Source organism: Empidonax traillii, unplaced genomic scaffold (assembly GCF_003031625.1).
Source record: "Empidonax traillii isolate 1590-97213 ecotype Southwest subspecies unplaced genomic scaffold, ASM303162v1 scaffold1061:size393372, whole genome shotgun sequence".
NCBI lineage: Eukaryota > Metazoa > Chordata > Aves > Passeriformes > Tyrannidae > Empidonax > Empidonax traillii.
In genome coordinates, this window is record NW_020956254.1 from 220,600 (window position 1) to 238,296 (window position 17,697).

The 17,697-nt window shown below is 43.2% G+C and overlaps 1 protein-coding gene across 2 annotated transcripts in view; it reads right to left on the reverse strand.

Annotated features, from left to right (window-relative positions):
• EPHA4 (EPH receptor A4) overlaps window positions 1-17,697 on the reverse strand; it is a 105,978-nt gene that overhangs the window by 17,149 nt on the left and 71,132 nt on the right. For both annotated transcript variants that reach the window (XR_003573596.1, XM_027904483.1), the window contains exons 6-11: window positions 10,413-10,537; window positions 9,052-9,211; window positions 7,882-7,993; window positions 2,700-2,758; window positions 1,796-1,909; window positions 1,428-1,613 (exon numbers count right to left, since the gene is read on the reverse strand). Coding sequence is in view for 1 of the 2 variants with exons in the window: in XM_027904483.1 (XP_027760284.1) it covers window positions 1,428-1,613; window positions 1,796-1,909; window positions 2,700-2,758; window positions 7,882-7,993; window positions 9,052-9,211; window positions 10,413-10,537 (756 nt within the window). In the remaining variant the exon portion in view is untranslated. The remainder of the gene's footprint in view (window positions 1-1,427; window positions 1,614-1,795; window positions 1,910-2,699; window positions 2,759-7,881; window positions 7,994-9,051; window positions 9,212-10,412; window positions 10,538-17,697) is intronic.

Genomic DNA, 17,697 nt, shown 5'->3' on the forward strand with positions numbered 1-17,697 from the left:
TTTCTTTTGCAGGGGTGCTAAGAAAAATCACCGCCTGTAGCAAACACCGTGGCCTGATCACAACCTGCCTCCCCTTTCTTACAGCAACACAGGGAGAGACTCAGACCTTCCACTTTTAAACAGAGTACTATCTTCCAATTTGAGGTTTGAGGGAGGCTCTCGGTAAAGGATGGTCAAAATTAGTCCCAACTGCTATTTGTCTTGAAAAGCAAACTGCCACACACTGTATGAGCATTTTCAACAACTGAGAGAAGGCAGAGTAGGAGACAGCAACACAAACAAGCAAGGTTAAGATTTCCAGAAACACAAATGGCAGAGTAAATATCCAGCTCTCACTGACATTCGAGAGGGACAGGGTTTTATAGTGGTATTGATGGTTTTGACAACCCTCTCTGAGAAATACTTTGTTCTTCTAGTAATAATTTTTAGCTGTTTATGCATCTCTAATTTCAATTCCTCACACTATTAATACCCTGCATTCACATTCACCACGTGCACCATCAGATGAAGAAGGTAAGCTTCAACAAATTCCACTCTGACATCAGCTCAAAAGATCACTGTCTGCTTTCTTTGTACCCTAAGCATGAGCCCCGACATCCAAAGGGTCTCTTAGGATTAGCAATCAGTGCCAGGCTTTGCCAACGTGCTACCTAGGGCAGTCGGAGTAGGGACAATAACTACATCATCACAGTGGCACCTTATCAGGTCAGACCCAAGCACGGCTGTCTCACAGGTGTATTTTCAGTTCCAGCCCAGACAGCATCCAGCGAGCACTGTCACTCTCTTCCTGAGGCAGAGTTCATGGCACAGTGAATGCTGACAGACTTAAAAAAAACCCCAAACCAACCAAAGAAAAAGAGCAGCCAGGTAAATTCTGCAGAGTGAAATCAGCACACCTGTATGTCAGAGAACACAAGTAAGCAGGTTTCACACCAAAACAGCCTACTGCATATTTCAAAGGCTTGCTCCTTACATCTGTGCTTTGTACCTTAAACATATGACTGTGAGGTTTGTTTTGGTATTTTTCCCCCAACCATTTTGAATTCTTTGCTCACCATCTGCTTTTGCCTATCCTTTAACAATCAGCTCAGTCGAGCAAAGATGTAAAAGATGCCTGCTTGGCATAGAAAGAAGGAGGGGAAAAAAAGCCAACCCCTGCAGTACTAATTCCCCTTACAAAATCTTGTACAAGCTGCCTACAGACAGAGAATCAGTTGAAACCGTAAACCCATTTATAGCTGACAACAAGATTAATGACTTGTCCTGCACTGATTTCCTCCTATTAGCTATCAGTGGATCTGTTCCATCTGTCATTTTATGGGAAAGAGGGTAAAAAGAAAAAAAAAAAAAAAAGCCAGCACACACAACACAGACTTAATTTCTCAGTGACTTCCAAATTGGACTTGTCATGAAAATGACCTACTTACATTTAGTAACTACACCTTCCAAGTGGATGATATTGGGGTGGTCAAATTGTCCCATGATACTGGCCTCACTCAAGAAGTCTCTCCTTTGTTTATCAGTGTAACCAGCTTTTAGAGTCTTGATAGCCACACAGATCTCTCTTTTTCCTGGTACTTTGAGACGTCCACTGCACACTTCACCAAACTCCCCTTAAGGAAAAAGGCACAAGAAACCATAATCATGAACATGAAGCATGCACTTGTGTTGTCAAACTATTATGTCAGTGCATTTGGGGGAACTGTCACACAAAAATCACAGGATCACGTTTCCTAAAAGCAAATTTAAAAGTATATTTACGGAAAAAAAAAATCGCAAAAGTTCTGGCACTTACCCACACCAATAACTTTTTCAATCTTTATGCAGGAGGCATCGATTTCTTTGGCAAATTCCCTCACAGCTTGGTTTGGATCCTCATATGTAAAAGGATCCACATATGTTCTAACACCTGCAAGGCAGAAATGTTTTATTTGAAGTCACTGATCTACATGCTGCTGAACACAGAACATAAGAGACTGAAGCCTTAATGATATACAACAGCAAAGAGAGTGTACAATAAAAATGTACTGTAAGCCAGGAATGACTGATGAAGGAGGGAAGGACTTAATGTATTTTTCCCCCCAGTGCAATATTTTAAAATGTAAACATTTAATAGTTCCCAATATTGATGTAAGGAATCAGGCTTTTGCCAATTAATGAGCTTCACAAATCACTGCCACCACTAACAGGCCAATCACCTGTCTATGGATTTGTGAGACTAAAACACATCCCATTTTTCCTATGGAAGCCAGGAAATTCTAATCTCAGGTCCTGGGCTTGCTACCTGGATGACTGAGATGAAAGTAACAATAGGATTGATTCAGTGCTGGGGAAAAGGCAGCAAAGCTGACATTCCCTTTCCTGCAGGATTGCCTCTGGCCCATTCCAAAACTTTTTTAGCAGTTTATTGTGGGGAGAAATCCTGCCTAAGTATCAGTGGCCAAGAACAGGTATCTTTCAGTGCCAAGGAACACTGAAAACACTGGATAAACCTTTCTCCTGTCTGTATCCTCAAAACTTTTTACCCAGAACCTTCTATTTTCCCTGTTAATAAAGTCTGGAAGCAGGATGTTCGCAAGAGACGAAACAAGAAATAAATTCATCTCAAGAGGAATGCGATCTCTTACTTCCCCAGCATCAGAACATGAGAGGTGTTTTACGATCCAAATCAAAAAACCCCAAGCACCACGGCCTTTTACCTTGGTTCAGATGTTTCTCCTCATCTGCCTCTTGCTTAGCCTTGCTGTACTTACTGCGCCTGTCAGAACAAAGCAGAGCATTAGAGTTCAAAATAAGTATCTCACCCTGAGACAAGCTCAGTCGTCCTGACTCGCTGAGACTTGAGCTGCTGGCACCTGCCACAGCCCGTGACACAACACACACCAGAGGGGCAGGAGGATCCTCTCCTCACGCTCCTCTGGGTGTTGCTGGCATCAACAGAGCGTCAAGGGAAGCAATAAACCCAACTGCATCTCCACGTTTGAAGAAAGAAAAGAATGTTTGCATTCCGGCTGCTGCTGCTTCTTCAAATGTGCATTTGCAACTGAGGGGCCAAATTTGCTTTTTAGCCTTCCTGGCCACATCAGGATTTAAGTGCTACAACAGAGGTGTTTGACTGATTTTAAAATGTAATTAGGCAAATGCCAATATCGATATACTTACTTAACTGCAAACTTAAACTGGAAAAAAGTCTCCACACAGAAATTGGAATCTCAGCAAAAAAAAAAAATCCCCACCAACCGTGACCATCAACAATGCAGATCCCAAGGATTTTTTTCTAATTCTTTTAATCACTGTATAATTAAAGGGGCTGAAGAGCTCCTGATGGCAGAGCTCCTCTACCAACCCTCTGAGTTGGAGACAATAACGTAGTATAGTATGTTAATTTTATGGATCTACACTTACATCCATGATATTGCATCTAGTTATGTATTTAATTAGTTCAGCTTTAAACTTCAATGAAGAAGTAGCATTAAGAAAAGTTAATACAAGAGCTTGGTCCATTAGGGAGGATATTGAGGAGTCAGCTCAGCTGTATGTGCAGGGATTTTAAGTTCCCCTGCATCTAATGGTATGTAGATGTCAAGATCTGATTTGGGCTTTTACCCATCCATCACTGAATGTTCAGAACCAAGCACAAAATCAGACACTGCTGTAGAGAAGAGCTTACTCTCAATTTGCCTGTTCCTATGGAAATCCAAGTCTTCCAGTGTGCCAGACCCAGGTCAGCTAACTGGCCAAGAGTTTGGGGCGAAGAGAAGAGGGAAGGCAGAAGCAGAAACCAAGCCTGGAGAACAGGAGGCAACACTGGTACTGGCTGCAAGGTGCAGCTGCTGCCTGGAGTGGGGCAGGAGATGATTAGGCCTGCCAGGGCTACAGGGGTGAGACAGGGTTAAAAGCCTGAAAATGGTGAATAAGGAGAGGAGGCAAATGGGAACAGGTGAGACAAAGACCTATGGGGAGATGTGAGTTTAAAGGGGTCACAAAACTTGCAGATAACAGGAAGAAAACACGTGACTGAGAGCCTTGCTTGCAGCTAATCTTCCTGAGTCTCACCATTCCCCTCCCATCAGCAAAACCCTTCTGCCCTTTAGCAAGAAGTCTCTGTCTCTGCACCTGCCCTGTGGGGAATGGCAGCTTCTCATCACTGCCAGCCATCTCCCGGCCTTTGGCTTTGCAGTCGGTGCTGGGTGTTAAACACACTATGCCAATAAAAAAAAAAATATAAATAAACCATGAAACAGAAGGGGGAAAAAAAAATCCTATTTGACATGTGAAGACTAGCTGACCTTTGAACCAAACCTCACAACCATAAGCCTTTGGGAGTTTCTTTTCTTGATAAAAATCATTGAAACGCAAATGGCGCCAAATCACAAGAAGAGCATTATTAAAAACCACACTGGATCCAAACGTCATTTAAACCATTTAATTTGCCCCAGAACTGGTGTAACAGAGCTGAGTTAAATAATGGGATGATGTTCTGCTCTCAGCTACTGAACTGAGTAAGACAGAAGAGGTGGCACAAATCTCACCCAGTGCCACATGGGATCAGGTCAGTTAAGGGGACTGAAAAGACGGTTTCAGGTATTATACAACTTCTCTCAGAGGAAAGAAATAAAGGGTGGGGGGAAAAGAATTCTGCTTTTTAATCAGGACCTTTCAAATTCATTTTATTAATGTTCAGGCACAGATGGGAAATACGAAATGCAAACAGGCTTTGCATGAAAGCATTTCAAGTATGAAAAAAATTCTCTTTATCTTATTTTTAAAAAGTACAAGCACCCTAACAACAGATTAAAAAATAACCGTCCCCCACTAAAACCCAAAGACATGCAAAAAGCGAAGGGAAACAAAGGGATTACTGTTCAAGCAACATAATTGTAGCTTATTAAGTTTAAATAATACCTTCCAAACTAACTACCGACTTCCACTTCTCCCCGTGTCACCTGTTGACCTCTCCTGCCTGGCTTTGGGCAGGACACTGCTGTGTGCCATTGTCTCTGGGAGCAGCCCAGGAGTCCTGCACCACGGGGCACAGGGGCTGGGGCTGCCTCTGGGGCAGCTCACCTGAGTGGCAGAAGGGAGCCTTTGTCACAGATTTGAAGCCCGTAATTACAGGGATTTTGGCGGGGGTGATTAAATAGCCGGCATTCAGGGAAAGAACACAGAAGCTTTCAGAAACTGCAGGGGTCAGAGGCACAGGCAGAGCTACAGGTGGGGGCTGGTGATGAAGAGGAGGAAACAACGCAGGGTATTAGCAGGCACTGAGGTGAAACAGCAGGGCCCTGGCGACACGCTGCTGCTCCCACCTCCTCCTCCGTGCACAGAAAAGGGGCTGGGGGTGCTCAGGCAGCAGGCTGACAGAGCACCTGCTCCAGCACCACCAGCAAAAGGTGGGCAAATGCATTCAGCTGGAAGAATTTCCAACAGAAACTTCCAGATGACCAGAGGACCATCCTACTCCACTCAAGTCCTTTTATAAAAAGTGTCTGCGTTTTATACTTCCTCTCATCCTTTACAACTCTGTTTGAGATACCGTAATTTCCCTCAGCATTGCTGCAGAGCAGGGTTTAGAAACACCCACGCCATCTCCTGCACAGTGCTGCTCAGTGGATGTGCCATCCAACCCTCGGTAACTTCAAATGAACACTGGGCAGATTAGTTCTCACATCAACACAAACGCAGCGGTCGCAGGACAGAACCAAACAGCTTGGGCTGCCTGAAGGCAAAGTCCTTTGACAAATTCTGCTGTAAGGATCAATTTTTGGATTTGAACAATGCCCTGGAAAAAAAAGGGGATGCCAAATTACTAGTAATAGCCCAGTGTTCAAAAGTGAGCACCTACAGCATATGCCCAGCTCCCACATTTGGCTCGTGGATGCACAGAGGCCGTGTCTGCAGGCCAAAGCATGGGTTTGATTGTACAAATATGACTTTTAGGTCATGGCTAGATTACAAAACCTCCTCATGGGGACTCTGTGAACCAAAAAGCTTGTTCTCATCTAACATAATTTGGGAACAAAGTATAATTATTTTGCTATTAACTTCTGCTGGTGCGGGAACATCACGAAGGATCCCCAAAGCCCACACCTCTAAATGACATTGGTATAGTGGTTAAAATCATTAGAGTTAACAGTGAATATTAAAGTAGATTCTGTTTATTGAGAGCTACTTCCAGGGACTGGAGAGACGTACACTGAGGAGGGCTATTAATTAGCAAGGCCCCGTGCATTAGTATGCACAGAGCAGTTTCGCTGTCCTGGTATTTCATTCATCTTGCTGTGTCTTTCCCCTTCCACGGCCTCTCTGAGAGCTACCAGCGTGGGACATCTCAGAGCCCGTGGCCACCTGGGTACTTTTATCTCCATTATCTCCCACCAGAGTCTGGACCAGCCTTTTGTCCCTGCTGCCCAGGTGTTCTTTGTGGTGCCTCTGTCTGGGCTGCACACGCGTGGGCAGAGATGACTGAGCAGACACTCTGAGCGCTGAGGGGACCTGCCTGAGATCAGCGGGTCTGTCAGTACCTGGCTCCAGGCAGCCTTTCCTCTGACAGCTTTACGGCCGATACTAACGAGAATCAATATGAGGCCAAGGGGTTGACAGTTCATTTTCTAAAGAGTGATCCATTGAGGGCCAATCACCAAGCAGTGTTTATCAGCCTTGGGAAGAGACATTTTTTTTTTATAGGGGGAGGAGGGGGAGGAATCATCTCAAAGTAGCTCGACAGGCTCAATTCTCCAAGGTGGCGACTCATAATTAGAAATCCAATGTATCCTGCTATCAATCCTGCCTTAAATAATAAAATGATCAATAAAAGCCGAGAGGAGATTAAGTCATCAAGCTCAGTGATGCTATTTTCTGTTGCAACAGCTTTTAATAAACCTGTCTCTCTGCATCACATTTTCATACGTTCTGCTCCTCTTTCTTCTTGCCGGCATGGAGGCTTTGAGTTAAACACCTACAGAAAGCTACCACAATGCATGTCTACCTTCCAGATATTACAATCATAGTCCCTTAACTGCTCTCTAGAACGATTTAAAAAGAGCAAATCAAGAGGAATTTGTGCACATTTACAGCTGATGTCATTAAACTGACCAACAGAGGCTGAAAAAGCGTGCATCCCTCAGATCCCGGGCTTCAGATGCAGTAATGATACAACCAGTTTTATCTCAAAATTACACTGAAGCAAGATCATGCTGATCTTTTTAAACGAGACTGAACGCTAAGACGAAGACAGAAACACTCACACTGTGTTTCTGCCACACTGTCCTCCCACTCACAGGATTGTTCCTGACGCCTGGGTTGAATCTGGGAGAATGAGCAAGTACTTGGTGGAAGATTATAGTGCTGTTTTGATGAAATAACCATCGATCCAGTCTGCTGTGTTACTGCATATGATGCTGAATGACTGTGCCTTAAATTTTACAGTCATATCCACTCACACAGGAAGGACTAACCCAAAAGACTAATGCAGACTCATGCAGACTAGCACAAAATCACAAGCATAGCAGTCTGATGGCTTAGTTCACAACAGTGCCATTGTTTATTCCCTATCAGGAGTCAGTCCAAGAAAATCTACTGTACCCCTACCCATTAAACTTAACTTCAAATTACACTAACCACAAATCTCTAGCTGGCTTGCTTCTCAATGCCAGTTATTGGAATCAGCTTTGCATTTGAAGGGCAAATAGAGCTGGAACTATTGCCATTACATCACATGCTGCTTGGTACTAATGTTGAGAAGATCAAAGCTACACGGGAGAAGGCTTGTAATGCAAATGTACTGTTTATGATGCTAATCAAAGAATTTAGCTTTGTTTGGAGGAGACAAAAAGCTCCCTGATGAAAGAAAAAGAGGGAGAGAGAAGCTTAAGTTCTTACCTCCTGCTGATGACAAAGGCTGCAATGAGAATGACCACAAGAACAACACTGCCAGCCACTGAAACAAGAAGCACTGTGGGATTGGTACCATCGCCAATGATGGGGGAAGGAACTGAAAACAGAAGAGGGAGCATTAGTGTCAGACACTCTCAAAAAATCAACCTAGGTAGCACTCCATGAGCTCTCTGGCCTGTGAAGGCAGTTTAGAGTAGCACTCCAATCTACTTTCAGGCCTTTATTATATAGTAATTTCACACAATTTTCCAACAGGGTGCTAATGAGCTGAAGACATGATGTTTGATAATGATTTGGGGAACTTAAGTTCACTGGGAACAAGCACTCCCTCTCTTTCAGTGTTGCTCAGATGGTATAATGGCTAAATTTTTTGCCTTTCTAATTGTTTTCCACACTTCTTTCCTCCTCCTTTTTCTCTCAGTGGGGCCAGACGATCACTCCCTAGGCTGACACAAAGAGAGTAAGTTATTTTAAAATGTCTACCCTCTTCCTGCTGGATTGATTACTTTCAGTTGGTAACATCCTGAAGGATGTTGCCACTAACTGGCATGACCCTAACTTGATTTAAGCAGACCTGTATGTCCAAAACAAAACGGGCTTGGTCACACTGCCTTCCTGCCACAGAAAAGCAAACATTCTGGGGGCTGAATTTGCATGTTTCCTTGAGCAAAGTGAAAAGCTCTGCTGACAATGTAATTCAAACATTCTTGTCTTTATATGACTGTCTAAGGAAAAGTGCAAATACATGAGCTGATGTAGGACACCGAAATAATCTGTGTCAATAGCTTGCAAAAGGGAGTAACAGGGTTCTGTTCCCCTTAAAATAAGATATTCCAGAAACGTGCAAAAATCCACATTTACAGAAACAAAAATCTCTGAAGCATCAATAGCTTCCAACTGTTTATAGGGCGTTCATTGCCTTAAGCCACACCGAAGTACTGTCATTGCTAGAATCTAGAATACAGCACATCCAAACAGATGTCTCGGGTCAGATTCACGGCACCACAAGCAGCCACGTGGCCACAGAAGAACATTTTCTCAGAACAGACACCCTACAGCCCAACCATCCAACAGGAAGCTCCCAGCACGCAGCTCAGTTACATCTTCACTCTTTGCTTGGGGAAAAGCAGAGCAGCTCAGTGGGCCCGTCATTACCTGTGTTGGTTGTGAACTCGAAGGGCCCGCTGAAGTCTCCGTACCCTGCTGCTGTCCTGGCCCTCACGTGAAACACGTATGAGGTGAGGGGGTTCAGGCCCTTGATGTCCGTGTTCCTGGAGGCCGTCTTCACGATGCGGTAGCTGCGCTCGTTTTGGTCCTGCCGACGAGACAACAAACACAGAGGTTCTGACCCAGCAGAAACGCCTCGCTGCGCCACGAACCGCGGAACAAACCCCACTGCCTTGCCAAAGCTGTCACGATGAAAAAATATGAGTTCACGATGATGGAATTCTCAAAGTATGTCCTGAGGGCTCCCGCTGTTGGCCTTGCTCAATACCCCTAGCACTGCGTGCTGCGTGGAGCTCTGAGCAAGCCAAAAAAGGATGATGAGGCGGTAGGTATGATGCTCATATATCACTGATTATTTAAGAAATCACACAGTGAAAACCTTTGGAAAACAGCCAAGCGTTCAAATAGGATTCTCTCGATGAGCAAGCGCATTTTACTCACACATGCTGGCACTTTCTTTTTCTTCCTACCAGCCAAAAGCCACATAAAAAAATTGATAAAAATATTTTAAGAAAGACTTAGAAAATGTCTTCCAGAAAGTCCAGTCTTAAGAATTGTTCTATTTTTGCCTGGAAAACCCATCAGAAAATGTAATAATATAGTTTGTCTGCAAATCAGATGCCTTTTTCTGTATGTGTTAGGAAAGCAAGTGATTGTCTTTATAAAAAAAAATTTTGAGGCATGCATGTGCGTATGAGAGGCAGCACACACAAGCAAGAGCAGGTAATTGTTCATTTTTGCAGAGAACCCTCAAAGAAAATAGCTCTTTTCATAATTCCATACTTGAGAAGTTATTTGGAGGAATAACATCTCCCTCTAACTTGAAAAGTATGAAGAATGTAATTTTCTTTCCTTATTCTCTATTAAAAGCCAGCCAGTCCACACTATCACTCTAGGCAGAAGCTATCGGCAAACAGATCTTGTTATTATGACTCTCTTATATACTTCATTATTATACTTCTGTCTATGAAGTAAAGCTAATGTCTCACTTCTGCCCGACATTATTGATTCTCGTTATAAATATGATTGCTACAAAAGCTCAGTTCCTAGGTAGGGAAAAAAAAAAAAAAACCAAATAAACTCATACCATACAGCCGGAACAGCCTATGAGTTTTATTCTTTCAAGCAACCATTCAAGTGCATGAAATCCTTAATTGGATTTTATTAAACTGAATCTATTTGGTTTCAAATGATGGAATCCTATCTGGAAATGAAACGCAATGGAATGAAGGATAAAGCTCTACCCAAACCCAAAGGAAACTCCTTGCTTGTCGATTTTTGAACAGTACCTTTTCATAGTACTTGACTTCGTACTCCAGGATGACTCCATTTGGCCTGTCAGGTTCCAGCCAAGCCAAGGCAACACTGTGCCTTGTTATCTCTTTAGCCTGGATCAGTGCAATGGGGGACGGAGCTGCCAGAAGGAAAAAAAAAAAAATATATATATATATAAGCAATAATTTAGTTTAAGTGAGGAACACGTACTTTTAACTGTAACTTTCGCAACGTGAGCACTTTCAGAAAATGTGTTTTTCTTGCAGGGGGCAGGGAGGAGACATTAGAAGCATTAAATATTTTTCCTGTTTTCTCTAACAAAATTACAATTTAATCCTCTCTAACAAAGATTGGGTTTGGATTCTGGACAATACTAAGTAGATGGGTTTTCAAGTAACAACCCAGTTGTCTAAACACCGCAATGTTGATTATTCCCAAGTACAAACCTCCATGATAAAGGTTCTGAAAGAATCTGCCTTATTTTTGTCATTTGTCAGGCACAGTGCATAGACTTGTACTTTTGTTCTGGTCTACAGTGATTCTCTTCTTCCATCTCCTAAAATTAACTGATCTTATTTCATTAGCTATTTACTTCACAGGAACTATGAAATTCCTGAGGTTCCAATCTTGTTTTCTCTGAAGCTGAGAAAATGTTGCCACTGAATTAAGAAAGACCAGACTAAAGCTGAATGCATATGAATTTGGATCCTCCCATTAAAACCAGGAAACTTGTATTTCAAGAGTCTGAGCCAATCTGTGCCTCCTAACTTGCCTTGCTTACGTCACAGTCTGTGAGCAGTCCCTGGAGAACGGGAAGCTCAGCACCCAAGGGCCAGATTCTGGCTTTGATAACTCCTTCCCTGCCAAAAGATACCAGAGACTGGGCCATTGTGTACCGAACTGGCATCATCTGACTCTGTCCCATGTGGTGCCGTATCAATGCAATGAATAGAAAAAGCAGGACTGTGCTGCCAAGGGTAAGGGCTGCGGGATTTTTGGGAAAACTCTACCTAGCAACAAGCTAAACTCCAAGATCTTTAAACTAGTATCTGTGTCAGTAATAAGGGCTGCAATGAAGAAGATAATGGAAAACATCTCTTTGTGCAGCCTGCACTGTCTGTAGAGCCCCTGCTAATGCTGAAGTTCAGGTTTCTGACTGGCTGGAGGACAATGCCTTCCCCTTCGCCTGTGATAGCAGCAGATTCATGGCCGTGCTGGGGAACGGGTTTTCTGAAGATTTATGAACCCGGCTGCCCCTTTCTCGCTGTTGTGTTGCTGTATGGTCACGTCTCTAGCCAGCTGTTATCAAGCTCTTTTGATGCTGACAATAGCTGGTATAAATGGTGGAGTCTCCAGGGATAAAAAGGGACATTCATGAAATTTTTAATCTTATCTAACAAAGCTGTCCTGTATAACCAGAGATTAGAGGTCTTCCTAAATTGAATATATTTCTTCTTTTGTCCCCTGATGCTGTAGCTGCTCTTTCCCCCCCCACACACACACCTTTCCCTTTCTTTTTGTTTCTTTTTCTACCCTTAACTTTGGGATGACGATCCATGAAAAGTTAGAGAGTAAAAAGTATCCTTGAAACAGGTATCCTTGAAAACTACCAAGAAAGACAAACAAATAAAACAGTCACTATACATGAAAGGAAAATTGAATGTTGAAAGCCTCAAGCCTACTTGACCATATCAGACAGTTCTGATGGAAGTGAAAATAACCAGTAGACGCTGCACAGTCACAAAAGGGTGTCTCCTCTTGATGTGAAACCATCAGGGAGCTGCTTCCCGATTTACTATTTGACAGTTTGGCATCTCTGTTAGAAATGCCTCCAGAACCTTTATCTCTTTTTCCTTGTCTGTCTCTCACACGCAAAGGCAAATACTGAATGACAGAGGAGACTATAAACACAGCCAACAGGGAGGATCCAGGTGTGCTCCATCAAATTAGATATGTGGCATGACTGAGAACCTGCTAAATAACCTCACAGTTCCTCAACAGAAAATCAGACTTTTTTTCTTCCCCTCTGCAGTAAGAACACTGCTCAGCCAATAAATTAGAAATCAGATTTGTTACCCGAAAACACACGCGCGCCCACCATTACTGATAAACCAAGCGGAGAGAAATCTGCTTAGTTAATCGGTGCCTCATGCAGGGCAGACAGGCAATTCTTTTTACCAAGAATCTGTCACTTACACTGGTCTGACCTCAAGAATTGTAGAGAGAAAGTTCACTTTCTTTCCTTTATCCTCTTTTGAGCCTCCTTGGTTTCCCATTTCATTTCTGCAGGCATCTATATTGGAATTTAGTGAGTCCTTCAACACTGGGCTGGTAAGTGCTGGTAAGTATGAAAACACATTTCTTCCCCATTGTAAAATGGCTATTTGCAGCAGAGGAATTTATATTAACTAATCCTGCTTGTGAAAGATGCTTAGCTTTATATAGCTTAACAAGTGCTTTCTCATGTCTCTCACAAATGGACAGCCCATCTTAGGCACTACACCATACCGGAACAAGCAACACACTCCTGACCTCCAGGACACAAAGAAGACTTGAACATCAATTCCTTTGTTATTCCTTACAATTTTAACAATGGCCTTATTTTTTCCCTTCCTGTCCTTTATGTGCAAATTCATCCTCCTCAACTTTTAGTCTCTTCTTTTGTCCTGGATTCTGCAGATGAGCAATTTGTTTCTGAGTTTGTTTTGACTGTACATCCTGTCTCTCCATATGCTATACAGAAATCCTAGGAATGCCAAAGTCCAACCACAAGATGAAGTACCAGAACTGCAAGATGCTGTCCAGGAGCTGTCTGGCATCTCTGCAGCACAGACCTACAATGATCTATGCAATAGGATGGTGGCCTGAAGGAACTGGGCCCAGTACCCACAGGGTTAACCCACAGTTACCCCACTGTATGGATAAAATCCTAAGTTACCAATTCCCTTTTATTTCTGCAATATCCCTATGTATCAGGTTTATTTGTTTCCTTGTTTTGCAGGATCCTGGGCAGTTGAAAGAGTGGACTCCTGGTAGAACAGGAGGTCTGGGTCTCCTTGTACATATATTATCAAAGAGTACAAGAATATGGTCAGCAGAGTCCAGGACAAAGACAACATTTTCACTGTCAGCTCATGGTGGCATTCCAGGCAGCTGTCACAGCCTTCTGGGTGAGCTTCTGCAAAACATCTACATTCCTCGCTCTTCTCCCTTTTGTCTTTAAATTGCCTCTGATGTGAAGATAAATATGCAAGGCTGTAAAATGATCACGAGCAGAATAAAAGGCAGAATCTTCTATGTGCGTGGACATTATAAGGGGTTCCTTAGATACACACACTCCTACATAAAACGTAATGAGGACAGCTTGACCAAAAAAGAATAATGTACACTATCAAGATAGCCACAATAAGATTCCATGATACTTATGGAAGGGAGTTTCTTCTTTCACTTTTTGCACTTTCGTCCACCCTACTCCCTGATATTTGCAAAGGAACACTGAGCAATAACTTGTTTCTCAATCACCACTGCGTACAACAGCAAGCTTTCTGCCACACGTGCACAAACTGCGCATACCAAGCACCAATTCTACCAGAACAGCCCATTTAACACAATGATGAGGTATTTTGATGCCTAAGAAGGGGTCCCCCCTTGAACAAAAGCACCAAGTGTAACTTTCCCGAGTTCAAAGCTCAGCAGTTCCTCTCCCTCAAGAACCCCGCTCCCTACTGATGTGAATGTTGCAATTTTCTTTCATCTACTTCCTCAATAACCTGCCATTAAACACCTACTAGTAGTTTTATTACCTCGGTTCTGAGCTTGTGGCCTACAGAGAGAGAAAGAGCACAGATGTACAACAAAAACTTCACCCAAATGCCATAAAGCCATATCCCAAGGCTAGTGAGTGCTGAATTGTAACAGTTTTGAGGCACTTTAAAGGATGGCAGAGGCAGAGTGTCAGTTTTTCATTACTGGTTCAAAACGGGGGTGGGGGGAAGGGAGAGGAAAAAACAGGAAATAAATAGATGCAATAAAGTCTCTGGCATGTAGGCATCCGTGAGTGAAAACAGCCCTTTATAAAACTACAACACATGAGTACTCAGATATCAAAGATACACAATGCCCAGTGTTTTATTGAAGATGCCTCCTTACCCACAGCAGGGTTTACTTTCCACTCCCCATGATTTGAATTTAAATGGATCATGTTTACTCAAGGGGTCTTTCACTGACTGAAAAATATACCCACAGTTTGTACATTATCTCAGCTAAATTCAAATAACATATTTAAATTTAATTACTTGAAGCTTAGGGGTTTTCATGCTTTTCTTTATTCCCTCAATTGCACACAACACTTATTTGTTCTTATCAATGGCTATGCGCTTTGTCAAGCATCAAAATTAAATGCTTGAAAGCACTAATGATGTTACTGTGATTAAGGGTTTTTACCTTCCAGGGTAGATACTAAAAGCCTGCTCCATTATTAATTACTTAAAAAAAAAAAAAGGGGAAAGAAAGAAAACAAGATTTCTGAGAATCTAACACTGAAGAAAAGTCCTCTTAGAAATCAAAACAAGACAATAAAAAAATCTTCCATTAAAAGATTTTCTTTTGATTAGGACACAACATATATAAGGGAACCTGGCACATTTCAGGTTTTCTATTTGAATATTTACCTTGTAACATTGTGGGGGTTTACATGTGATTTCTGTAAATTATATTAGCAAATAATCTCACAGCAGGAAAAGCATATGCAACACAGAGAATCAAATATGGTTTAAATCACTTCTAAAGGCAACATTCTTTAAGCCAGGTTCTGATAATTTTATTCATGTAAGAGAGCAACTTAATCTAGGAGCTGTCGCACCAAATCGAAATGAAGGGAAGGGAGAAGTATCCAGCCCTGTTTAGTTACATGTAGCAGAATAAATTAAAAAGAAGGCAGCTCCCTTTCACAGAATCACAGAATTGTTAGAGTTGGAAGGGACCTCTGGGGGTCCTCATCCAATCCCCCTGCCAAGGCAGGGTCAACACATCCAGGTTATTTGGAATGTCTTGGGAGACTCCATGACCTCCCCGGGCAGCCTGTTCCAGTGCTCTGTTACCCTCAGCCTAAGGAAGTTCTTCCTTATGTTGAGGTGGAACTTGTTGTGTTTTAGTTTATGGCCACTGTTCCTCGTCCTGTTGCTGGGCACACTGAAAATAGTCTGGCACCATCCTCTTGACAACCCTGTAAGGTATTTCTATGTATTGATAAGATCCCCTCTCAATCTTCTCTTCTGTAGACTGAACAGGCCCAGTTCCCACAGCCTGTCCTCATCAGAGAGATGCTCCAGACCCCTCATCATCTTTGTGGAATCCACTGGACCATGGCCAGTAGCTCCTTGTCTTTCCTGTTCTGAGGAGCCCAGAACTGGCCACAGAACTCCAGATGTGGCCTCACTAGGGCTGAGTAGAGGGGCAGGATCACCTCCCTTGACCTGCTGCTGGCCACACTCTTCCCGATGCACCCCAGGATCCCATTGGCCCTCCTGGCAGCAAGGGCACACTGCAGGCTCATAGTCAACTCATCATCCACCAAGACTCCCAGGTCCTTCTCTGCAGAGAAGGATTTCCTAAAGTTCTGTTTCCGATGGTCCCTTGGGCCTTTTATCCACTCCTGTCTCCTGTCCAGGCAGAAATACTCCAGTTTCTGAGGAACACCACCCCTCTGCTCCAAGTATTCCTGGCAAATGGCTTCGCAAACAAAGGAGAATGCACTTCAGCAAGACCACATTTCCAAACAGATGCAAAGCATATGCATAAGCCACGCATGTACATCAGGATAAGCAAATGGAAGCTTTCTGCACATGTGAACCGATGTGCACACACACATTAGACGTCTCTGCACGTCTGAAGAACAGAGCCAGAGTTTGGCATTCCTGTTCCTCACTGCCAGTGTGACAGCTACGCCTTTCTCTGAGGGACCTGCCAGAGTCTGCAGGCTGGATGTGTACTTTAAAAATTAACCACATGCATATTTAGGCGTGTTTTTTTTTCATTATTCCCTCTGTGTAAGTGGAGCAAACATTTGTACTAGTGATGATTGGGCCAGGTTAGGACTTGGACAAGGATCTAGAGGCCTGATTACTCAACCAAGCCACTGGAAGCCTCCCAAGACATTCCCGAGGCCTCCGTCTTCCCACCGTCTGCCTCTCCCTCCCCCAGGAATGACGACTGGCGAGGAACACCTCCCAGCTTGGAGACTGAGACACGCCAAGATCCAGGCCAGCATTTTCAAGCTTTAGCATTTTAAAGCAAAGACTTTAAATCTACGCCGCTGGAGTAAAGCGCCCAAGGTTATCCACCCACACGTGAAAATCCTGCGGAGAAGCAGCCTGACAGCTGAGCCTGGCCTCTTTCTCTCAATCCCTTCAACCAGCCACAAGGCTGCAGAACTAAACTTTGCCTCCTTGTTACTAGAAATTACACTGCTCAGGAAAAGCACCAGCTTGGCCACGGGGTACTCTCACAGGACACATTCATCCAAAATGACAGGCACAAGGGATCTTCCCTTTCTTTCCAGCCTCTGCAACCCAGTCACAGACAAAGACCTCTGAGAAAAAGAAGCGACAAGCTCTCAAAACTAGGGACCAGCTCACACCAGTTATGTTTGTAATGATGTGCTCATAAAGAAAGGGGCTAGAAAATGAGATTTTGGAAGACTGTTAACACAGTATTATTATGTTTAAAATGTTTCCTCTGTTTTAAAGTTTTCATTTCTTGCCTCTCCCAAAAGAACCTGTGCTGCAAATCTTGCCAAACCACAAAAGCTGGCTCTGACTTGCATCAAATCAAAAGCTTGAAGGAAAACCCAGGCTCTCAGCAGCAACAAATAGTAGTAGTTGAGGATTATTAAAGTGATGTATATTTTTACCACCCCAATCCAACTTCATTTCTTGGTGACATGCAGTGGCTGCTGAGAGTCCACAAAGAGCCTGTGTATTTTCTGGGCTGCACATTCAGTTCTGTGCCAGTTTTAGCACAGACTCCTTCAGCATACCAGAGCTGCTCTAACTGAGATCAAAACTATTATAGGAACTGAGATGTGACCACAGTTCCCTGTGGTTTACATCAGAAACGAAGGGATGGCAAAGAAGATTTTGCATGCTTGTTCTGGCTATTAAAGAGGGCCACTTCTTGACAGCAATGCATTATTTTCAGGTACTGGCCCTCCAATTTTGAAGACCAAAAATTGATGTCAGCTCATGCAGTGCAGGTCTGGAATAACTCCAAAGATCTAAATCTGCAACCTACAATCCCAAA